At 36.4% G+C, this 24410-nt stretch overlaps 4 protein-coding genes across 5 annotated transcripts; 2 read left to right on the forward strand and 2 right to left on the reverse strand.

The window, feature by feature from the left end:
• The first annotated feature begins 10354 nt into the window (after positions 1-10354).
• Positions 10355-12014, forward strand: LOC125221163 (LRR receptor kinase BAK1-like). The gene is made up of 5 exons (XM_048123288.1): positions 10355-10388; positions 10571-10840; positions 11040-11219; positions 11546-11796; positions 11874-12014. The coding sequence occupies exons 1-5, from the start codon at positions 10355-10357 to the stop codon at positions 12012-12014; spliced, it is 876 nt and encodes a 291-aa protein (XP_047979245.1).
• Positions 12015-12825: 811 nt separating this feature from the next.
• Positions 12826-15366, reverse strand: LOC125221180 (chitinase 6-like). 2 transcript variants are annotated; one of them, XM_048123306.1, is made up of 3 exons: positions 14867-15366; positions 13021-13448; positions 12826-12975 (listed from the first exon to the last, which is right to left on the reverse strand). In XM_048123306.1, the coding sequence occupies exons 1-2, from the start codon at positions 15249-15251 to the stop codon at positions 13039-13041; spliced, it is 795 nt and encodes a 264-aa protein (XP_047979263.1). In that variant the 5' UTR covers positions 15252-15366; the 3' UTR covers positions 12826-12975; positions 13021-13038. The 2 variants fall into 2 exon arrangements, with proteins under 2 accessions (XP_047979263.1, XP_047979262.1); XM_048123305.1 differs by having other exon boundaries at positions 12826-13448; positions 14867-15365.
• A 5362-nt stretch (positions 15367-20728) lies between these two features.
• LOC125218336 (chitinase 5-like) lies at positions 20729-21863 on the forward strand. Its single transcript, XM_048119987.1, has 2 exons — positions 20729-21119; positions 21272-21863. Exons 1-2 carry the CDS (start codon positions 20735-20737, stop codon positions 21679-21681), a joined length of 795 nt encoding a protein of 264 aa, XP_047975944.1. The 5' UTR covers positions 20729-20734; the 3' UTR covers positions 21682-21863.
• A 206-nt stretch (positions 21864-22069) lies between these two features.
• On the reverse strand, positions 22070-23578 carry LOC125218337 (endochitinase EP3-like). Its single transcript, XM_048119988.1, has 2 exons — positions 23180-23578; positions 22070-22627 (listed from the first exon to the last, which is right to left on the reverse strand). Exons 1-2 carry the CDS (start codon positions 23553-23555, stop codon positions 22218-22220), a joined length of 786 nt encoding a protein of 261 aa, XP_047975945.1. The 5' UTR covers positions 23556-23578; the 3' UTR covers positions 22070-22217.
• Between the last annotated feature and the right edge of the window lie 832 nt (positions 23579-24410).

Below are 24410 nucleotides of genomic sequence, written 5' to 3' on the forward strand. Positions count from 1 at the left end.
ATAATACATAACTATATTAGGTTCACATCATATAATCCAAATATTTAATACAAGACAACAAAATATCAACTAATCATATAACATATGTAAAAAGTAAGATTTATACATATTTAATCCAAGACAACAAAATATCTAACCAAACCTCTTAGAGCATCATCTCCAATGCCGGCTAGCCAACCGGCTAGCCGATCCGCGTTGCTAGCCGGTCAGCTAGCCTAACCATTGGAGCAGGCCAGCGCCAAATCGGCGAAAAAAGCGGCGTAGGCTGGCTGATTGCGTGGCGCTGGCTGATGCGCTGGCCGCCATTCGGCCAGCGCCCAATTTCGATTTTTTTTTAAACCTATATAAACGCGATTTTAGTTTCATTTTCATTTGCACCACTTGTTTTAACGAGTTTTCTCTCTCTCTAACTTTCTGTACAAGAGCATCATCGAGCGATGAGTAACGCGGGTGGTAGCGGTGGTGGTAGTGGTGGGGATGATGAGGAGTACGAACGGAGGATGAACGAGGATATGGAGGCCTACATGAACCGCGAGAAGGAGCGGTACATGCGTAGGGTGGAACAGCAGGCGGTACCTCGCCCTCCACCAGATTGTCCACCGCCGAGCGGTGATTGATCGGGATCACGTAGCTGCACATCAGCGCCTATATGACGACTACTTTTCAGAGAACCTGCGGTTTCCCACAAACATGTTTAGGCAGCGTTTTAGAATGCGCAGGGAGTTGTTTATGCGTATCGTTGACGCTTTGGAGCGTCGATATCGTGTTTCCGCTTCGGGCACGATGCGGTTGGCAGACCCGACCACATCCCTATTCAAAAGTGCACGGCGGCGATCATTTGTTGGCCTACGGGGGCGCGGCGGAGACATGTGGGATGAGTACCTCCACATCGGTGAGTCGACAGCCCTGGAATGTCTGAAGTATTTCTGTGAGGGCGTGATAAACATTTTTCGGTGAGCAGTACCTTCGAAGCCCTACTCCCCAAGATTGTCGGCATTTGATGCAGATGCACGGGGAGCAGCATGGGTTCCTTGGGATTTTAGGTAGCATAGATTGTATGCATTGGGAGTGGAAGAACTGTCCGACTGCCTGGAAGGGGCCTACACGACCGGCTACAAGTCAAAGAATCTCACGATGATCCTCGAGGCCGTAGCCGATTACCGGCTGTGGATCTGACATGCGTATTTTGGGATAGTCGGGTCGAACAACGACCTCAACGTCCTCAACTCGTCGCCCCTATTCAACGAGAAGTGTCAGGGCATCGGTCCAGTTGTCTCATTTGTGGCCAACGGCAACCGGCATGATATGGGCTACTACTTGGCGGATGGGATATACCCTAGGTGGCCTGTCTTTGTGAAGATGAACAGGCACGCAAATGATAAAAGGAAGGCCTACTTTGCGGAAAGGCAGGAGTCGGCGCGCAAGGACGTGGAGCACGCATTTGGTGTGCTCCAGTCTCGATGGGCGGCAATTAAGGGTCCAACGCGTTTGTGGGATGTCAGATGTGTTTCCCAAATAATGTACGCATGCATTATCATGCACAACATGATCGTCGAAGACGAAGGCGTACAACTGACTAGTTGGGCCAATGACGATGAAGCCGGTCCAAGCCACGGAACGGCCACCCCTAGCGTACGACGTGGGGTACCTCTCGATGAAGCCGGCCGCCTCAAGGAATATGCCGACATGCGCCAAGTGGAAGCTCATATTCAACTCTAAAAGGATATAATTGAAGAGTTGTGGGCACGGAGGACTGCACGCCGATAGTTTTTTTTTCTTTATTATGTAATTTTTTTTATCTATGTACCTTTTTTTTAATGCAATTAATGAATTTTCCCGTATATGTCTCGTAAATTTAATTCCGTAATTTAATCATAATTTTAATTCCGTAAATGTAGTATATTTTGAATTATTTTTATTGCGGCTGGCCTAAATCTGATGTGGCAGGTGGATTTTTAGTACTGCTGACGTGGCAGGGAGAGAGAGTGGCTGGCCTATTGCTGACCTATTTGCATTGGAGATGCTCTTATTTCATATCCTCATTCACAACTCTCAGTCCGAACTATATAAGCTCAAAGATGTACTACCTCCGTCCCAAGTTACTTGAGTCGTATTCCATTTTGGGTTGTCCCAAGTTACTTGAGTCTTTTCTCTTTTTGGCTAAAAACAAAACATCTAATCACACTTACTTTGTTTTTTCTTTTACTTTATCATCTCTCTTCTCTCTTACTTTATTCTTTCTTCTACTTCATTTAACTTATTAAACACAGCTTTCTTAAATCCGGTGCCGAAAAGAAACGTTTCAAGTAACGTGGGAAGGAGGGAGTAGTATTTATTTTTCTCTAGATTTCTATACTCACACCCTGCGTCCTTTCCTCTCTCTTCTGTTCTTTCCTTCCTCAGTTTTTCTCTATCAAAATAAGGAAGTGTCCTCAATTAGCTTAGTCATAGGCTTAACATTAGGCCACCTAACCAAAATACATGCATTCCTCCCCTAACTCCCACGTATTATATGATGAGTCCTTTATTGCATTATCTTAACATACTTTTTAAAGTGAAAAGTGGACTCATTTTGATATATTGTAGGATAAAAGACCAAGCTCTAAGAGAGAAAGAAAAAAGTAAAAAAGTCTGAATCTGATCAGTAATCAGCCCTTCAAGATTAATTTAAAATTCTTCTACTAGTCCACCATTGCATTCGCCATCGAAAGTGCTTCGCGTGGATACCTCGCACGCCTCAATCGGAGTCCAGATGAAGAAGATATGGTTGTTTTACGAAGACTGCACAATGCAGTGACCGGGCGCTTTCTAAGTTGCAGATCGCTCAACCGGGCAAATCCTACTGGGCCTGTTTTCGAGCCTAACTATTTAAATAGCTAGGATTCCAAGGCATCTTTGGAGGCTGAGACGAACTTTGAAGAGCATTTAGAGCTTGGGAGCCATTTTTGGAAGGAGAGAGAAGATCAAGCCCCCTTTCACCTAAAATCAAGCCTCATATGGTAGCATTTACTCATCTTCTTGTATTGTTGCCCACTATGAGTGGCTAGATTTTAGGCATTACTTCTAGTTTGTTAGGGAGCTTGTAAATATGAATCCATGACTATGTTTTGATAGATTGCCATATATTGGATCTTATCTATGTCTTTATTTCAATCCGTGTTGGATTTTTTAAGGAAACTTAATCCGCTAAAGGCCTTAACTTCAATGTCCCTTTAACTTGGAGTAGGGAGCTAACATAGATAAGGAATACTAGGCTAAAACTGATCAGGGGATAGCCCTGGGTGGATCTTGTGTGTTGAATGTTTTAGAAGCCAAACCTGAGCTTACTATGCGACTGTAGGAGAGTGGGGTTAGTGAGTAGAGCCTAAGAGACGTGATCAGCTTATCCTAGGTGTAAAATTCCACGATTGGTGATCAACTGTGTGAGAGTGTAAAATCAACACGATCCCGATAAATAATGGAAAGTAATTAGACTTTAGGATTCATGTGAACAAGCAACCCGAAACAAGCTAGGAGTAGTCTCCTCTCTTTCTCGTGATTTCCTTGTATTTTTCATTCTCGTTTCGTCCTTCACTCGCCTCTTGATTAAAAACCCAATATTGAACTATTTTACTGCTTTTTAGTTAGGTATACTAGTTTTAGTAATTAATCTCCTTCCTGTGGGTTCGACACCTTTTATACTGCATTGCACGTCTGTATACTTGCAGAAGTAGTATTTTTAGGGAATTATTACTTATTTTGTATACTTGAATTGCACCCTAAAAATCACTACATTATCACATTTTATATACATATTTTTTTATTATAATATACTATGGTGGGTAAAGTTTGGACAATTTAAAAGTTTCCTAATATTGGCGTCCCTCATATGTACATATAATATACTAATTCTAGTTAAGAAAAGAAAACACTTATATAATACTCCCTCCGTCCCGCTTTATGAGTCCCGGTTAATCAATTTTGGACGTCCCGCTTTAGAAGTCCCGATTGAGATAAATTAATAAAAAATGCCTACAAAATGTTAAAAGTGGGTCCCAACATCCACTACAATTCATAAAAAGTGTTAAAAGTTGGTCTCAACATCCATTATAACATTTATTTATTGGACACTCAATTAAAAGTGGGTCCCAACATCCATTACAATATTTATTTTTTACACACTCAAATACTTTTTTTCTTAAAACATGTGCCCGACTCAACCGGGACTCCTAAAGCGGGACGGAGAGAGTACTAAAAAAATCACTACATATAACTTGAATTAATAAATGTATGCGCATAATTATATATACATGTTCAACTATAATAATTTCACATAATTAATTAAAACGTCATTTTACTACTCGTTAATATTTTTCTAATGAAAATAATATTTGTAATATACAATGACAAATAAAAGTATAATAAAATGTAAAATGATGCATGTTTTGCGTTAGGGATGTCACAATGATCCTATCATATTGTAACAAATTTGAATGTTTTATTTATTTGATGTGCTTAGACCATTTCAAATCATTCATCAAAATTAATTTTTCGTGTAAAAATCATCTCCAACTTAACGACCCGCCATTTTAGGGTATAATAATAATGACGATCGCTATCTAGGAAGACTTAAAAGCAACAAAGATCATAGGCTAGGGTCTCATTTAAAGGTAATTTATCAGAGCATTTAATGAACAATTAAGTAGGGGAAGAATAATGTCTTATCAATGAAATCCAAAAAAAAGGCTATCACAATAAATGCTCCGAAATAGCAAAATTTCAAAATAATCTCATCTGTTTCATATCCAAAATACTCCCACGAAATAAGATAATTCAACCCAACCAAAAGATCACAAGTTTTCATATTTTAGCGGACGCGACCAAGAGAGAAGTGAAGCTATGTATGGAGACACAACGACACTTAAAGTTTCAACAGATCATGTTATTATTTCCTACTCAACACCGCCGCCCGCTCGTCACCGCTCAACCTGCACATAGGGAAAACACATGCAGGGCTGAGTACTATAGTCATACTCAGTGGACTCATTGCCGAAAACAGTTTTATCACAAAAATGGTTATCATGCCATTTTCAAGTGTCCATCGGAGTTTTATCTTTAGAAAGTCCCGAGGCACCACAATATATATATCATTTATCCAAAATCACGGTCGCGCAACCATTTTTCTTATCGACGTTTACCATATCCTCATTCTACATGACAAGGAATGCGGCCGCAATCCAGGTCACTAGACCGGCCGACCCGTACGCCAGCACTCGGTCTAACATTGGTGTACACTAACCCAAGTAGAGTTTGCGGCTCTACAAGGATCCGAATTTGATTAAATCAATAGTGGCATAGCCACGAGGGATAGGCACGACAAAACAAATCAAGGCATGATAACACATATTTCATTCTCATCAACATCAGTTTAGGACAATGTCCTTATTTTAAAAGAAAGCCCACCTCGTCGGCTTAGCTCGAAAGTATTCTCTTCTCCTCGTTTATCACGCTGAGAGCGCGAAGTATTACCTTTAAATTAGACGTACCACAAATCAGTTTCTATCATTGATTCAAAATCATGCATGTTCCCACGTTTCCCTTTTCCCATCGATAAATCTTTAATATCATCATTCAAAAATCGAAGTACGATTAGCATATCATTTTTATTCGAATAGCAACTCCAAATTCACCATTAAATCGTGTCACGCATGAGTGTTCTACACACACAACACATGCACACGAACACCACACATGTGCACGCTTATATGCATCCCAAAACCATCAATTTAGTTCCCCTTCACTCAATCTAAATGCATGTGGACTCAAGAACACCGATTAATCGGTAGAAGAGAAAAGATTAATAATAGAAGTACCTTTTCTTGCAAAAACAAACGGTAGAAACCAGTAGGATCTTGATTCTTCAACAAAATCTTGAATATCAACTTCAATTCTTCTCCAAAAGATGAAGAATTAATGGAGAAAGTAGAAGAAATTTTTGGAGAGAGTGGGAGAGAGATTTCGAAAATTTAGAGGAGTGGGGCGGCGGTTTCTGATGAATTAGGTTTAGGATTTCTCTCCTATTTATAGAGGTTAAGATATACTCCAACAATTAAATAATAAAAGATTTGGAGAGATTTGTTAGTTGGAGTAGCCGAAAATTGTAGAGGAAAAATAGAAAATTTCAAATTCCCATGCTATTTGTTGGAATATGATTTAATTTGAATATTTCACGGAGTAGAATAATATATCACGGAGCAGAATAAAATAATAAAATCCTCCCCAAATAATAGTAGTAGGCGATTTTTATGCCTCTCCCACAAGGAATTTAAATTCAAATCCTAATTTAATTAGGATATGGTAATATCTTCTTAGATATGGCAAGATATGGTAAGATATTCTAGCATATTTATATTTATTCATGGAAGAGAATAAATAAGGGATCAAATAAATAAATAATCCCTTCTCCCATAATATGTGAGATTTTCGAAAATCTCATTGAAAATCAAAGGGTGGAGTTTCGAAAATTCCAAGATGGAATTAAAGTATAATTGGACTTTGGATTTAATTCGGATAATTATCCCAAACAAATAATTAAATCCAAAAAAATATAATTCCTTCTCCAATAATAGTGATGGTCGAATATTTCAAATAATTGGGTAGGATATTTATGAAAATCCTATTTAATCTCACTCATCCCTTAGGAAAAATAATTCCCCACAATTATATTACTCCGCATCAAATATTCACACCAATTCAATCATTTCTTCACTTTCACTTCATTTTCTCAACGCATTGACCTTTCAACGGCCACGTCATATTTTCCACATCTTTGACTATTCATTAGCCACGTCATATTATCAACAAGTTGACTATTCAACTCAATCTCAACTCACATACGCAATTAGGTCACAAAGACACCATGTAATTAACCACTCATCAATTAATCCTCATATCATAGCATTTAAGGCATTTAATGCAAAAATTTTATAACCCGAAAATTAGGGTTTGAAAAAGTGGGGCGTTACATTCCACCACCCTTAAAAGAAATTTCGTCCCGAAATTTGGTACCTCATGGAAAAAGTTCCGGGTATAGTTCCATCATCTTGTCTTCAAGCTCCCACGTGGCTTCTTCATATTCGTGGTTCCTCCATAATACTTTCACGCTAGCAATGGATTTGTTTCTCAAATTCTGAACCTTTCGGTCTAAGATCATTTGGGGTCTCTCTTCGTAGCTCAAGTCGGAATTCAACGCGACTTCTTCGTAGTGAATCACGTGCTTCGGATCGAACACATATTTTCACAACTGCGATACGTGAAAGACGTTGTGCACGTTTCCAAGACTTGGCGGTAGCGCCAATCGATAAGCTACGGGTCCTATTTCTTCTAGAATTTCGTAAGGCCCAATAAAACGTGGTTTCAATTTTCCTTTAACACCGAAACGTGTTATCCCTTTCGACGGGGACACTTTAAGAAAAACCTTTTCACCGACTTGAAATTGTAAGTCGGTTCGTCGGACGTCAGCGTATGACTTTTGTCTGTCCTGAGCTTCCTTTATTCTCACACGAATTTGTCGACGACTTCAACCATCTCTTCAACTGCATCGGGTCCTAGCACCCGTCGCTCTCCAACTTCATCACAGTAGAGCGGCGATCTACATTTTCTTCCGTATAAGGCTTCATATGGCGCCATGTTGATTGTTGCTTGGAAGCTGTTATTGTAAGCAAATTCAATTAGCGGTAGTACGGATTCCCAACTTCCACTGCGGTCGAGTATCACGGCTCTCAACATATCCTCGAGGGTTTGGATCGTTCTCTCGGATTGCCCATCGGATTGCGGGTGAAACGCCGTGCTAAAATTCAATCTTGTTCCAAGCTCGCGCTGTAGACTAATCCAAAATTTCGATGTGAACTTCGGGTCACGATCGGACGTAATTGTCACTGGGACTCCGTGTAATCGCACGATCTCCTTTATGTAGATTCGAGCCAGCTTGCTCGATCCATGGATTACCGCGGAATCGGTATGAAATGCGCACTCTTGGTAAGTCAATCTACAATCACCCAGATTGCGGTGTTCCCACTTAGGGTCTTCGGCAAGGCCGTCACAAAATCCATGGCGATGTGCTCCCATTTCCACTCGGGTATCTCCAATGGTTGTAATTTTCCATGTGGTCGTTGATGTAATGCCTTCACTTGTTGGCAATCTAAACAACGTTCCACAAATGCCGCAATATCTCTCTTCATGTCATTCCACCAAAAGGACTTTTTCAAGTCTTGGTACATCTTCGTGCTTCCAGGGTGGGCAATGGATGACAAAGAAGGCGGTGATGATGAGATGGAGGCAGTGGTGAAGCAGCTGGTGAAAATAGCTGTTCTCTGCACAAGATACGACCCAGATAGACGTCCACCGATGTCGTATGTCGTGATGATTTTAAATTATTTTGGGTGTGGTTCAGAGTTCTGAAGAGTGGTTCGATAAGAAGGCCGGATAAGAAGAGGATGGTGGCACTTCTAGTTCGGCATCAGAAGAAGAAGTGAGTCAAGATGATCGTACAATATAGCTCCCGAAAAAGCAAATCTTCAATAATGACAAGTTAAAGATTGACTCGATACCCTATACATCTATCTATACATATATAAAAGGGGAGTTTTTGGGAAAATTAACAAGAATGTCAATGTAATTATATTTAAATTCATATAATAACTTTTAATCACTATTAAATTAAGATAATATTTAGTTATCTATCTCTATATATATATTGGTGAGTTTTGGCCTTATTTTGAAATATTAATAAGTTGTGGGATAAAATTAGATATTTATAATTTTTAAGAAATAAGATTAAAATGGAGGTTACAAACCTTTATGATCATAAGAGGACTATGATTTGTAACTTCCAACTATATCCGTTAATTTAATTTCAAATGTGAAACTGTCACAATTAAAATAAGTTATTTAGAATAATAAATGTAAACATAATATAAAAATAGTGGCATGTTTATTTTTTTTTAATATACTTATAACATGAGAATTATTCAACTCTACATAGTAGTATTAATTATTAATATTGCTCCATATACGGCTTTTCATACATGCCCTCTTATAATCATAAAGATTTGTAACCTCCTTTTTAATCTTATATAATAAAAATTATAAATATCTAAATTCACCCCATTAAAGAAAGTAACGCAAAGGTAATAAAAATGACATTTATACAAAATCAATCAATTTTCAATGTAAATTTAAGGTGGTCAATCATGTTATAATTCTATCAATTTATGATTGTTTCTTCATACTTTTTTACCTATAAATAGATATCATTGGTTAGATAAAATTCATTCCTCTTTGTCTTTTCTCGTTGCATCACGAATTCTCTGCAAAAAGATATTTTTACTTCCAGTATGATTATTACTCTTTATCAATAGTAGTACATTTATATAAGTCTATTATACACATTTATTATTATTATTATTTGTTTATTAACATTATCTCGGCTTTTATTTTTTTAGATACCATTGGTGTTATCATTGACCCTAGCAAGGTTATTATACAATCTAATCTTCGGCTCATTGAGATTAAGATTGTGATTCGTAGTGTTGATCGTCATTTTGTTTTTATTTTCTACTCCTATTTAACGTTTAAGACATTTGAATATATCAACCTGATTGATAATGTAGTTGAGGAGACACTATTTGGCATTTTTAAATATTACTCTCAACTATAATATTGTTATTTGTTTTTTAACATTGTTGCTACTTTTATTTTTTTTAGATATTATTGGCGCAATTGTTGACCTAGCAAGATTATTAAACGTGATAATTGTTGATTTACGGCAAGTGTTGATTCATTTTTTTTTTTCAAACATTGTTTTGTTTTTATTGATTCATATATCTAAAGTTGTGTCAATATAGTTTGTGTATATTATTTTGCAGAATATTCATAATATTGGTGATGCTTCATGGATAAGTTCTTATTGTTCCTATTGGGATGCATTTTTTTGGAATGAAGAACCATTGGGGAAATCATCTAGAACCAAAAAATCAAAATTTTCATATTGTTGTATGAGTGGAATATTAAGCTTCACATGATGTATGCTCCTCATGTTGTCGTTCAAGATTTAATATTCTATAAAGATTTTTAATGTATTTGTTATTTGAAAAATATTATATTTCATATAGTTGAGTTCACCTCGATGGAAGGTTGGATTGATAATAGGTTGAACATTGGTCAATCACTGTATGTACGATTGCATAGTCAATAAACTCTTTTATGTTGTGTCACTATTTAATTTTTATTTCATAAATTTTATATATTTTATAAAGTATGTATAATCTTGTATTACTAAAAAAGAAAAGCTGCTCGTTTATCCGTACATCGGTACATGGTTAATGGAAGTGCGGTGACCTGGTTAAGAGGTAAGCTCAATCAACCATTCATATTCATTCGCTGGTCTACTTGCATTCTGGTTAAGTAAAGTAACCGTACATAGTAATCAAGGCAAGTTTTATATAAACAATAATTGTGTAGATTTAGTTTTGTTTGTTATATTGTAAAGTGTATGTATTTATTATATTTATAATAAACCAACTGATTCCAGAAAGAAAAGATTCACTGCCTCCTCTCGACTGGCTAACAAGGATGAAGATAGCACTTGGAGCTGCAAAGGGTCTAGCTTACCTTCATCATAAATGCCCCAGGAAAATCATTCATCGTGATGTTAAAGCATCAAATATATTGTTGGATGAGAACTTTGAAGCAGTTCTTGCTGACTTATCCTTGGGTGAATTTGTGGATTGCTATGGTGATGATATTGTCATTCCGATTAAAGGAACAGCTGGTCATATAGCTCCTGAGTATCTTGCTAATGGTGAGTGTTCGGTGAAAAATGATGTTTTTTGGTTATGGAGTCTCACTTGGCAAAGGGAGAGGCAGAGTGGTCCATGGAAGATTTCAAAGAAGTCATTTTCGAAGGTCGAGATATCGAGAATTTTTCTCTGGATAAATTATCAGTGAGGATAGTTTTAATGTGATCTACAGAGGCTGGTTAGATGGCTATCCTGTTGCAGTTAAAAGATACAATTCTCAAAGTCTAGAATATTATTTTGAAAGAGAACTAGAGATTGGACAATTTTGTTCGCAACCAATGCCAAATCTGGTTCATGTGATTGGATTTTGCCGGATGCCAGAAGTACAATTGCTTGTTTTCCCGTTGGTGGTCAATGGAAGTGTCGATTCATGGTTAACGGGTAAGCTTTCCGAATTCATTCTCTCTCACACATGACAGTTCATTAATGTTTCCTCATATAATAACTTTAGACATATTAACATAACAAGATGAGAAATTTTGCATAGCGTATATGAGTGTTTAATTATTGTTTTAATTTGAATGTTGCATGAGCATAATTCTTCGAATTAAATATATGAAAAGGGAGACATGAATCGCGGCCTCCTCTCACTTGGAAACAGAGAAAAAACATAGCAATTGGTGCAGCAAGGGGTCTAGTTTATTTGCATGATAAATGAGAAAAGAAAATCATTCATTGCGATGTCAAAGCTGCAAATATATTGTTAGATGACAACGTTGAAGCAATTGTTGCTGACTTCAAATCAGCTAAGATCATGGACCGCAACGTGACTCATATTACCACTACCGTGACAGGAACAATTGGTCATATAGCCCCCGAGTACCTTGCCAGTGGTAAGTGTTCAGATAAAACTGATGTTTTCAGTTATGGAGTGTTTCTTCTTGAGCTCATCACAGGACGGAGAATTATTGATCTTATTCACGTAGGCGATGAGAACGACAGGATGTGTGTTGATTGGGTGAGAATATTAAGTTTATTCTATGAATATTAAGAATTTGCAGTAATTCCTTATTTCCCTCATACATCTAATATCAGGTAAAAAGGAATTATGAGGAGAGAAGATGGGAATCATTGGCTGATAATGAAGGTGGTGATGATTTCATGGGAGCAGCTGGTGAAAGCCGCTGTTTACTGCACAAGATACAACCCAGACAGACGTCCAAGGATGGTGTCTAGAATATTATTTTGAAAACAAGGGGTCTAGAATATTATTTTGAAAGAGAACTAGAGATTGGACAATTTTGTTCGCAACCAATGCCAAATCTGGTTCATGTGATTGGATTTTGCCGGATGCCAGAAGTACAATTGCTTGTTTTCCCGTTGGTGGTCAATGGAAGTGTCGATTCATGGTGATGATTTCATGGGAGCAGCTGGTGAAAGCCGCTGTTTACTGCACAAGATACAACCCAGACAGACGTCCAAGGATGGTGTCTAGAATATTATTTCTGAAAACAAGGGGTCTAGAATATTATTTTGAAAGAGAACTAGAGATTGGACAATTTTGTTCGCAACCAATGCCAAATCTGGTTCATGTGATTGGATTTTGCCGGATGCCAGAAGTACAATTGCTTGTTTTCCCGTTGGTGAAAGCCGCTGGTGAAAGCCGATGAGAACGACAGGATGTGTGTTGATTGGGTGAGAATATTAAGTTTATTCTATGAATATTAAGAATTTGCAGTAATTCCTTATTTCCCTCATACATCTAATATCAGGTAAAAAGGAATTATGAGGAGAGAAGATGGGAATCATTGGCTGATAATGAAGGTGGTGATGATTTCATGGGAGCAGCTGGTGAAAGCCGCTGTTTACTGCACAAGATACAACCCAGACAGACGTCCAAGGATGGTGGATGTCGTGACGATGTTAGAATTAGTTTAGGGTGTGGTTCAGAGTTCCGAAGAGCAGTTCGGAATAAGAAGAGGATGGTGGCACTTCTAGTTCGGCATCAGAAGAACTAAGTGATCAGCCAAGATGATCATACAATATAGATCCCGAAAAGACAAATCTTGAATAATGATAATTTCAAGATAACTCATTTATTTATTGTATTTTACTAAACAGGGACATTCGAATAGGTCAATAAATATCAAATAACTTGAATAATCACACCATTGTTCTTATTCAAGCCTACAACACTACAACAGTAATTAGATTATTTTCTCAACATATGTTGTCTTGAGTTGCAGCAGCTGTAGACATCTTAACACTGAAGATTAGGCCCCGGATTAACCCGTAACTGCTTACAGTAATCTTCATAGTACTTCACTCGAGAGCTCACTTGCGCGGTCCTCTTCCCGTCGCATTCAGCGCTATTAATAGCACGGATCGTGGCACCAAAGCCCTTGCCCGATATGAAAAGGCCGTGGCAATTTTCCATCCAAAACCAGACAGAAGCCTTGATTGATATAAGGGCATTTGTGGCAACGAGCTCAGGATATTTTAGTACATTGAACCCTATGGCGCGGCCGGCCGCACCATAGTTGTAGTTCCAGGTCAGCTTCAACGGTCCCCGACCGTAGTAGTGTTTGTTGGCAGCACACGGCCATTTTGAATATGTTAGGTCGCAATAGGGCTTCGATTGCCCGCCATTCTCTTCAATAAAGCACAAACCTACGTACAAGGGTAATTTGTAAAGGAAATATATCAGTATTTAATAGTGGACCCTAGTGGTATAAGGGGCCGTTTGGTAGCTATGTTACGACTAGATAAAGGAGTAATCTGGGTTTATTTGTGCGTTTGGTAGTTATGTTACCTATCTAAATAGCCCGTGTCTTGTATCCGGCCCGCACAAAGCCCACATGTTTCAACCATATATGTAAACCACAATTTTGCCGTGTTACATACCAGGATACCTAGTTAATTTTAGTAAAATACATTTTTACCCATCAATTTTTCTAACCTTAAAAAAGATATAAACGTGCCTCTATATTTTTCCTCTTCTCAAAATCTCTATTGTCTCTCTTCTTTCATTCTCTCAATCTTCCAATCTGACAACGAAATTCGACGATTCCGTTGATGTATCTTTTCCGGCGCTCTCTTTCTGAATCAAAAGGTTAAATTTTTTGCAATTATTCTTCAAGATTTATCTGAGCAAGAGTAAAAATCTAAAATAGAGAGAGTCGATCGATGCCAAAATAGAGAGAGACGGACTTCCGACGCGTGCGGCGAAGCAACGGGACCGCACTGTGACGGAGACGACGGCCAGAGGCGATGGGTTCTGAGCGAGATGGTAGGCGGCGCGAACCGAGGTGTTACGGCGATGTGTTCCAGCAGCGGCGCAGATCGCCGTTAAAAAGAGGGATATTGGGAGAGAGAGAGAGCAATTCAGAGAGAGGGAGAAGGGAGAGGGAAGGCGGCGGTGTTGGCGCCATGGAGAATCGCCGGTCGTGAAGAGGAGATTGAGGAAGATGGTGATTTTGGGATATTTGGAAATTGGAGAAGTACAGTAGAGAGATTGAGGAAGATGGTGATTTTATTATATTGGAAATTTGGAGAAGTATAGTAGAGAGAGTTGAGGAAGATGGTGACTGGAGAGAGAGAGAGAGTATATTAGGAATTTGTAGAAGAGAGATGCGTAGCAATTAACAGGGGAGAGAGAGAGAAGAGTTGTAGAATAGAGATGATTTTATTATATTGGAAATTTGGAGAAGTATATTGGGAATTTGCTTATATTGAGTAGAGAGAAGAGAGAGCAATTATTCCTGAAGGGTACTTTAATTATTAACTTAAATTAGTGAGGTTAATTTTGACCATCATAATTTTATCCTTAGTTGTAACTTATTGTACCAAACACTTAAATAGAATAATTCATAATTATCTTAAGCTATCAAACACCCAATTAAGATAAATAAACTAATTGAAACTAAGATAACTATCACAAATTATATATGACTAATCGAAACATGACATAGCTATATGAATAAGTTTGAGAGAACTTTCTAAAATGGAAATAAGCTATTTTTATGGGACGGACGGAGTATGAAAATAAAAGAGAATATTTATGTGTGGTGGTGTTGTTAAAAGCTTACTTCCTGTCTCATGCGCGACGTGGGCGAAGAAGGCTGCGATTTCCCGCTTGGAGTCGTCCACGGATCCAATAGTCCCAAAGGTGGGATAAGAGGCCATCGCGAGGAGAAACCTAGCGCGGCTGTAGAAGCCCTTCCCTGGGCAGCCGCGCGGGCGCTGACGCGCCAGGATCCCGTTGAAGAAAGCGTTGGTCACAACATCACCAACTTTGACTTTGTTGCTGCCCTTGCACGGCCCGGCCCAGCAGTTGGTGCCGCAGTGGGCGTCGTCGGTGCCGCAGAAGCCGAATTTGCTGCAGCACTCGCCCCTCTTGCACCCGCACTTCTGCCCGGAAGCGGAGCCCAGAACAAGGCAGACGAGGGTGAAGAGAGTGAGGAGGTTTTTCATTTTTTGGGTTAGTGATGTGTGGAGAGACTTAGAAGGGTAGTGATGAGTTTTTATTGTGTGTATGTATCTTATACCTCAACTTATTTAGAAGGGTAAAATCTTTGTCAAGGCGCGAAATCAAATTTTATTTTTATGTTATGGTATGGCATAAAACAAACTTACTTAGAAAGATGATTGATATATGTGCTTCACAATCTCTATCCTTTTTTGCGAATTTCAATTTCCTATTGAATTTATAATTGTTAACCTAGATTTCATGATTACGAGTAGTGATGGAGTGTCTCATAACCTAATGCTTTTCTAAATCAAACAAAAATTAAAATCTAGTTATATAAATTTACTAAAATCGGCAAAAAAATCAATTTTTCTTCATATTAATCTTATACAAAAATATCAATAAAATAGAAATATATAAGCCATAGGATTAAAGCTACGAAATAGAACAAACTCGTGATTCTCTAATTTATTTAATTAAATATATGGACAAAATTATAATCCTTCCTCCGTTGCAAAAAAAAAAAAAGACCACTTGAAACATCATTGGTTTAATTTAATGCGCAATTTAAAAAAGAAGAGAAAGATAGAAATAAAAATTAATTGAAATATAATTAGTGAAAAAATGAGACTCACCTCGTTAGAGAAAAAAAAAAATTCAAAATCAAAGTTGTTTTTTCTATGTGATGGACCAAATAATGACAATTAATCTATTTTTAGGGACATAGCTATAATTTTTAACAAAAAATAACTAAAATAATTCTAGAAAAATTTCAAACTGTTAAAGCCCCTCACCAAGCCACATAGTTTTTCCTCTGCTCTTTTTTTGTTCTTTTTAAGATAGATCAATAATTATTTCTTATTTTTCTTTGTAGTAAATTGAACTTTTCTATTTATTGGATGGAGGAGCATTTTACTAAATAACTAAAGTTGCAGTTCATCGTCTCACCTATATTATTTTAAAGAGGATCTCCCACCAATCCCTATTACGACTCAAATCCCGTCTTATTGGGTGGAGAGAAAGCGTCACCCCTGATTAATAGTATATGATCTATTTATCCTTCTTATTGAATAAGAAATGTTAATTGAACTGATCATTTTACAAAACATTATATTTACATTAAATTTGAGTGGAAGACAAAGACATGGAATGCTTGTTTTTGTAGTGGCATTAGAAAGTTGTTACAATGTTAGGTTAGTTTCCATTATCCATTAATATCAACGAATAAGTCTACCATACAGGGAAAATTATTTTTAGTGGAGTTGACTCATGATTATATGTGGTTTGTGCCTAAATAATCAAAACAACAAATTAATTAATTTTGTTAAAAAGATTTCCACTTGATAATAATTATACTTGTTAGATCAATTATAAACATCCAGATTTACATTAAGCATTACTTAATGGAACTGCTCCATTATGGGTAGCATTACTTAATTAATTCTACATTATCACTTGATTAATTTATTTACTTAATCTCGTTACTGATTAAATTATCTATAATCTAGTAAGTTAACAATAAAGTAATTTTACATTATTCAACATAAATACATATTCATATTTTGAATAGAGTACCTTATATATGCATAATATAAATATCTTGACAATCAATCACTTTTATTAATTTTTATATTGATTTTTTTCGATCTACCAAACAACAATACTAAATCTTTATCATTATCCCAAGCTATCTTCATTTCTTTCATCTTATTAATTTCTAACTATCTTGCCAAATTCTGTTATGTTTACCAAAAGACCCGAATGTACAATTAAGACTTTTAAGAGTACCCCCCTCAAAAGGAAACTTATTGGAAGCTAAGTTATATTTAAAGTATCTATTGTGCTTTTGGAAAAAAATGCAGTTTTAGCTAGCTTTTCCATATGATGTCTTTACATCATAACCGATTGGACCAACATTGAGAAATAATGGGCACATTCATTGACCATGACAACAAATGACTTTCGCAACAATTCAAAAAATATAGTAAAAGAGTGCATTTTGTTTGAAAATTTACTAATATTACTTCGTTTGAAAATTTACTAATAATATTGCTGGTTGGCTTTTCCAACTGAAACATATCGAATTTAAAATTCATTAAGATAATAACTTTGGAACTTTATCTTGTGCATGGAGTACTATGAACTGCTATCTCGTTGAATTACTTGAAACTATTTCTAAAATAACTCTTATATAGTATTTCCTCCGTCCCTCTGTAGCTAAGTCATATTTCTTTTTTTATTGTCCCACTGTAGCTGAGTCATTTTTTTATTTTGATAAAAATGTATCAATTTAATTTACTTTTAACACAATTACTTAAATTCCGTGCCTAAAAAAAACGTCTCTACTATAGAGGGACGGTGAGAGTACTACTACTTTGTTTTTTTTTTAATCTTTTTAAGATACTCAAATATGCGTTATCATGACATAATTTAAAGGGGCTATAGTTAGCATCTAGGAAAACTGGAAAGATGATGGGCAAGAAAAAAGTCCAGTTGAAAATGGAGAACCGATTAAATTTCCACATTTTCCACTTGCACTAAGAAGACCACTACAAAAATCAAACAAAAAATGCAAAAATTGTTGGATCCGCCTAACTAGCTTTATGGATTTTAGTAACATTTTACCACCATAAGTCCGAGGAGAAAAAAAGTTGTTTATAATTATATTAGTCTATATAGAAAATATTTTTATTAAATCATGAGGTGCCTCACTGTAGCTTTATAAAATATTTTTATTAAATCATGAGGTGCCTCACTGTAGCTTTATAGGACGCTCGATGTGATAAGTTAGTTCATGATAATATATCCTGTTTAAGATAGGTAATTAATAGGTACTTTTCTTCAAGTTAATAGTGCTAATTAAAGACACATTTTGATTTGACATAGGTTTTAAGAAATTGTTTGATTTCATAAAAAAAAGAGTAAAAAAATTAGTGAAATATAAGTCTATTTTTATATATAAATTTTATGGAATAGTAAATTATAATTATAATAAGTCAGAGGAATATGACATTCACTTACAAATTCAAAAAATGATAAATGAATCTTTAAAAATGTGATCCCGTTCAAATTCAAATATGGATTAGCCATTATCATCTATATTTAAATTTAATTTAGGTATAATCAATCAATAATTTGATTGTAAAAAGTAGCACTTGCAAAAAGGAAGGAAAAATAGACAAAATCATATATCATCAAAATATTTAAAGGAAGAAAAGGATTGACCGCCTCTCAACCTTCACAAACCACAATCAATCAGTATGGATTAACACAACTGCGACCGCCACCAGCAAAAGACTTGCATATACAAATAAATTTAAGACTAAAATCATTTGGTCAATTATAGGATTGTTCAGTTCATACTTATTCAAATAGTCGCATGCTAGAACAAAAACAATTCATGTAATGGAAAAGTCAAAGCTAGATCATGAGTTCTACGTATTGATTTTACGCTCCGATTGTTTTACCAAAGAAGCGATTGATTGCTACGTCACCACATGAATCATTACTCTACCACATATCTTCCGTACGCCTTATTCGATCTTTAAGTGTGGGCATAGCTTATTAAATACTAGTACTAATTTAATGACTAATAGAAAAAATACAGAAATTTACTGTTATATCTTTCGCTTATCAGCTCTATCAGACAAGATCTCAACATTTTGGGTCATCCTAATTCCTATCCAAGTCTTTTTGGGTGAACTTGTTCTAATTGGGTGGTGTCGAGTCAAATTTTAACTTCTTGTAGGAAATTGATCAGAAAAAATACTAGGAGTATATTTTTGTTGAGTTTTCTTGTGGAGCAATAAGTATAATTCCAATTTGACGAAAAAAATTTGGTGGTTTTAAAATTTGTGAATATTTTATTATTCTTGTATAAAGGTATAATTATATTTCACCCTTGTCCATAGTGGGAGGTCCCATATATCAAGACAATATGTTAGTAGTTTTTTAATAATTAAATTAATATAAATTTAAAAGTTATGTAAAATGAATATATATTTATAGGTTTGTGTTAAAATGACAACGTGACAATGCTTATACAGCAATATTATAAACGCTACACAGCAATATTACAAACACTACACAGCAATCTATAGATTGTTGTATAGTGGTCGGATATTGCTTGTTCAAGAAAAATTGTTGTACAAAGACCAACATATTGCTGCCCGTCTTTTTCCAGATTTTTTTTTTGCCACGTGGCAGCTTATTATTCGTCCACGTGTACAAATGATTGGCTAGAAATGGTGGTATGGTGTTATTTTAAGGGATGGTGACACCCTAACATGCCCCTATATTTATAAGTCATATTATACTAGACTTGAATTTGAGATATTTGGCGGAAGTGTATTATTATTTTATTTTTTTAGAAAATAATATGGTTGCGATTTTAATTTAATTATAGGATTAGAAAAAGTGAATTTATTTAAATATGAATTCAAAAGGCTAGTTGGTTAATAGTTTGGATATAATATCATTATACATATTTAATCCGTCGTTAAATATCTCATATTGGCATTTAAATGTCTCATTTTGTTTCTATTAATTTTAAAAAGGAAAACTCATACTACACAAACTCATGTTGTTTATTTATTATACAAAATTAAATCATTATTTTTCTCTGCCATATTCCTTTTTCATTTCCTAAAACTTATACCAAATTACAATGAGACTTTAATCCCACATGGATAGAGTGTCACTATTAAAACATCCACAGTGCAGAAGCTCTAGCTCGTCCCGCTGAGGCATGACGCACAATGAATGCATTGCGAAAGCGTTTAAGGGACACAAGTCATTTAGCAAAGTGAAATACTCTCTCCGTCTGGTCCGCCCCACTATAAAAATCATATTTTACTTTTACTATAAATAATAAGTAAACCTCACATTCCACCAACTTATTTTCACTCACATTTTATTATTAAACATATATAAACTCCCTTTGTTCCATTAAAAATGAAACGTTTTGCTTTTTGAATTGTCCCATTAAAAAAATGAAACGCTTCCAAAATGTTGCATATTTAAAGGGACGGAAGGAGTATATAAGAGACACATATTCTACTAACTTATCCAACTCACTTTTCTTTAATTTCTTAAAACTCGTGTGACAAGGAGAATACATATTTATTCTGATTTCATAATAAATGCCTTTATTTTCGTCTGTTTTTATTGTTTTTGCAATTTATATACATTTCGCCTTTCGATTTCTATAAATGTTATATTAAAACTTTTATTCCTATATAAATTTAATTAGGATATTAAATTTAAAAATTGATTATCTTTCAGTTTAATTGAATTTATTTGAATTAATATAAATACTATATAGTGGAGTAATAAATAAATAAAAATAAAGAATGAGATCTATGCCATGAATAATGTAAGTGAAGATATGGTGATTTGTGAGTATTCTATTAATATGAAAAGAAATACTGCATGTCTATATATATACTTATCATTATCAAGTATAGCATTCTTATAACAACTCCCAAAAATGAAAAATCTCCTCACTCTCTTCATCCTTCTTCTGGCCGCCGGAAAATGGGTTTCCGCCCAAAACTGCGGCTGCAAGCCGCACGAGTGCTGCAGCAAATACGGCTACTGTGGCGTTGGTGACGACTACTGTGGCGGCGACTGCCAATCGGGACCGTGCAAGGGGCGAAACGGAGTCAAATTCGGTGATATCGTGACTGATAATTTCTTCAATGGGATCATAGCCAGTCAGGGCCAACGCAACTGCCCCGGAAAAGGTTTCTACACTCGCTCCCGATTTGTCGATGCCGCAGCGTCGCAGTCAAGCTTTGGTGCCATCGGCTCGGCCGATGATTCTAAGCGCGAGATCGCTGCCTTTTTTGCCCACGTCGCGCATGAGAGTGGGCGTAAGTTATTAATTAATTAATTAATACTCTCAGTTCCATCGTAAGCGAGTTACATTTTCATTTTATTATCGTCTCACCTAACTATAATAAGTTATTTTCTTTTTTAGTAAAAAATAATATATTTCGTTTCTTTTTTCTGCTTGACAATATAGGTATGTGCTTTATTGAAGAGGAGGGTGGGAGATCGAAAAGCTATTGCGACAATAGAAATAAAGACTGGCCATGTGCGGCCAACAAGCGCTACTATGGTCGCGGACCGCTGCAGCTGACGTGGAACTACAACTACGGGGCAGCCGGGCAAGCTGTGGGATTCGACGGACTGAGAAACCCCGAGATCATGGCTGAAAATCCGTCGATATCCATCAAGGCGGCCGTATGGTTTTGGATGGAAAATTGCCACGCGGCTTTTGTTTCGGGTAATGGGTTTGGCGCCACGATCCGTGGTATTAACAGCATAGAATGCGATGGCCGGAGCCCCGCCCAAGTCACCTCTCGGGTCGACTACTACAAGGAGTATTGTAAGCAGCTCCGAGTCGACCCGGGACCTAATCTTCGCTGTTAATCCAAAAGAATTAATGACTTTTCTTATCTAAGCTACATATATATGTGCACCATCTCTAAATTTACACTTATAAGGCGTTATAAGGTTGATGTATGCTTTTATCAATGTAATAAATGGTGGACTCAGTTATGTGTGGATACGATAGTGTATCTGTGTAAAATAAAACTTGATGTGTTTGATTATATATGGTGTCTTATATTAAATCAACATTGTGGAAAGTGATTACACTCATTTAAGGCATAATTAAAGTTGTTGCATTCACCATTATTTTTACTTAATTGGACCCAAAATCTGCATTCATCCATCCATAGTAGATTATGTGTGTAAGTATTCTAGTAATATTGATTTAAGAATTGAAAAATAGATTTATCTTTGATTATGTGTGTAATTATTCAAGTAAATATTCATTCAAATACCGTTTCAAAGACGTGACTCGTCACATTTATTCTAGGTAGATCCATTATTTATTTTATTGCATAACAAGATAATAGATCTGAGTCTACTCGAGGTGTAGACTGAATCTTGAGTAGTGGAAATCAACATCGTAGATTAGTCCCTGGGGCCACACCGAGCTGGCCACAGTAACGTGTGTACAAGTCAACCCTACTGGTCACAAGTTCGGGCTTCTTCTCGTCGCATTCCAAGTTGCCATTGATGGCCCGAATCGTAGCCCCGAACCCCTTCCCCGAAACTATATCGTTGTGACAATTTTGCATCCAATACCACAAGGCCGCCTTGAACGATACCCCCACGTCCGTGCCCACAACCTCCGGATTGTTCAGCCCGTCAAACTTAATGGCCTTCCCTGCTGCCCCATAGTTATAGTTCCACGTCAGCTGCAACGGGCCGCGGCCGTAGTAGAACTTGTCTGGGTTGCACGGCCAGTCCGGATAGTTCGGGTCGCAATACTTATCTGATTTCTCTCTTTCTTCTCTAAAGCAAAGGTCTGCAGTTCACATACAAAAATAATGATATGTCACCATTTCAATTTATGTAACACACAACACTTAAGTAAATATACTCACTCTGTTTTCTAATGATGGAAACTTTGGGAACGGGAAACTTTGAAACGGTAAAGATTTTAATGTAAAATTGGTAAAGTAAGAGAGTGAAAGAAACAATAGTGGCACTACAATAAAAGGACATTTTTAATATAATTAAGGATGCTAATTTGTATTTCTAAATATATCACAGACGCTTCAAAAAGCATCCTTATTGTTGAAGGTAAAAAGAACCATCCAAAAAAACAAAAGATTAAGTTAATTTATTCTTAATTTATAGACGTTTTCTTTTGCGTCTTAAATTGTTAATTATTTTGAGACGCTTCCTATTGCGTCTCAATTTTTGTGTCCCTAAAATATAATTTTTTTTATAGTAAGAATTAGTGTGAGTGGATTATGGAGTCCATTTCTTAAAATAGAAAGCTTCCATTTTCAAGAAACGGATAAAAAAATTTCTGGTTTTAGGAAACGGATGAATCAATAAGGAAAAAACTTACTGCCTGTTTCGTGCGCAACATGGGCGAAGAAGGCCGCGATCTCCCGACGACTGTCATCGGCGGTGCCGTCGGTTCCGAACCCGCGGAACAATCCGAGGGCGTCGAGAAAGGCAGCGCGAGTGTAGAATCCACGGTCGGGGCATTCTGCACTGGCCGCATTGGCTATCCCATTGAAGAAAGCATCCGTCACAACCTCCTCAACTTTGACTCCGTTGGTGGTGCACGGCCCGGACTGACAGCCCGGCCCGCAGTAAGCAGCGTCGGTGCCGCAGAAGCCGTGTTGGCTGCAGCACTCGTTGGCCGCACAGCCGCAGTTCTGGGCCGAAGCCCAGTTTGCTGCGGCAAGGAGGGCGAAAATAATGATTAAATGCTTCATTTTGGTTTAAAGAAATGATATGGATGAACAAGGGAGTGGTTTGATGGATATTTATAGTGTTTGATCAATGTATAAATTCGATTTCGTTGAAAAATCAACTAGTATATGGATTGGTCTTTTGACGTGTACAAGTATCATACGTTACTATGACTGTTTTATTTTATTCAATTCTCATTGGGTTGATTTTGGAGTATAATTTGGGAGTGTGTTTGCATAAGGATACGATCAATAATCAATATGTTGCATCCAAATTTTTGAGCTGAAATTAAATCTAATGAAGTGGTTAATACTAATATTTTTGGTTTGGAACTAAGATAATTGATTGAGAAATTTTGACGCTCGCTTCCAATTTGTCATCTTTTTTTTCTTTTTCTTTTTTTTTTTATCAATTTTGTCGTCAATTAATTTTGAGCATTAGATTCATGTTTGAGTCTATCATTTAAGCTCATTAAAATTAATGAGTAGAAGGAACAAATTTCGAAACAAATTAGACAATCTTAGAAAGTATTTCAACAACGTAACTTTTGGGGTGAATATATAATCATTTCCTATATAAGTGTAATGGAAGTTTCCAAGAATGTATCAATTTGAATTGAAGGATAATGTACGTAGTTGACTATAAGAAATAATGAAGTATATAGATTATGAATGAGATGGTTTACATAATAGAGTAAAAAGTAGTACAGTATATAAGTATTTTCAGTGATACGATTTTATTTTTTAACAGAATAGATAGAGTTGAATATTCGACTACTGAATTAAATCAAACACGCAATATCATTACGGAAAAGTCTTATGAATTGAAGATTATGATTTTGATTTTGACACTGAAACTTGATCAATAACTCAGTTTGT

The sequence above is a fragment of the Salvia hispanica genome, chromosome 4, assembly GCF_023119035.1.
Source record: "Salvia hispanica cultivar TCC Black 2014 chromosome 4, UniMelb_Shisp_WGS_1.0, whole genome shotgun sequence".
Lineage (NCBI taxonomy): Eukaryota > Viridiplantae > Streptophyta > Magnoliopsida > Lamiales > Lamiaceae > Salvia > Salvia hispanica.

Excerpts from the sequence above, each read along its gene's own strand:
- LOC125221163 (XM_048123288.1), top strand. The coding sequence starts at position 10,355 with ATGGTTAATGGAAGTGCGGTGACCTGGTTAAGAG. Across the intron at positions 10,389-10,570 it reads TGCGGTGACCTGGTTAAGAG|AAAGAAAAGATTCACTGCCT; the intron begins GTAAGCTCAATC and ends AACTGATTCCAG. Across the intron at positions 11,220-11,545 it reads TGTCGATTCATGGTTAACGG|ATGACAACGTTGAAGCAATT; the intron begins GTAAGCTTTCCG and ends ATATATTGTTAG.
- LOC125221180 (XM_048123306.1), bottom strand. The coding sequence starts at position 15,251 with ATGAAAAACCTCCTCACTCTCTTCACCCTCGTCTGCCTTGTTCTGGGC. Across the intron at positions 13,449-14,866 it reads CGTCGCGCATGAGACAGGAA|GTTTGTGCTTTATTGAAGAG; the intron begins GTAAGCTTTTAA and ends CCTTGTACGTAG.
- LOC125218337 (XM_048119988.1), bottom strand. The coding sequence starts at position 23,555 with ATGAAGCATTTAATCATTATTTTCGCCCTCCTTGCCGCAGCAAACTGG. Across the intron at positions 22,628-23,179 it reads TGTTGCGCACGAAACAGGCA|ACCTTTGCTTTAGAGAAGAA; the intron begins GTAAGTTTTTTC and ends TGTGAACTGCAG.
- LOC125218336 (XM_048119987.1), top strand. The coding sequence starts at position 20,735 with ATGAAAAATCTCCTCACTCTCTTCATCCTTCTTCTGGCCGCCGGAAAA. Across the intron at positions 21,120-21,271 it reads CGTCGCGCATGAGAGTGGGC|GTATGTGCTTTATTGAAGAG; the intron begins GTAAGTTATTAA and ends TTGACAATATAG.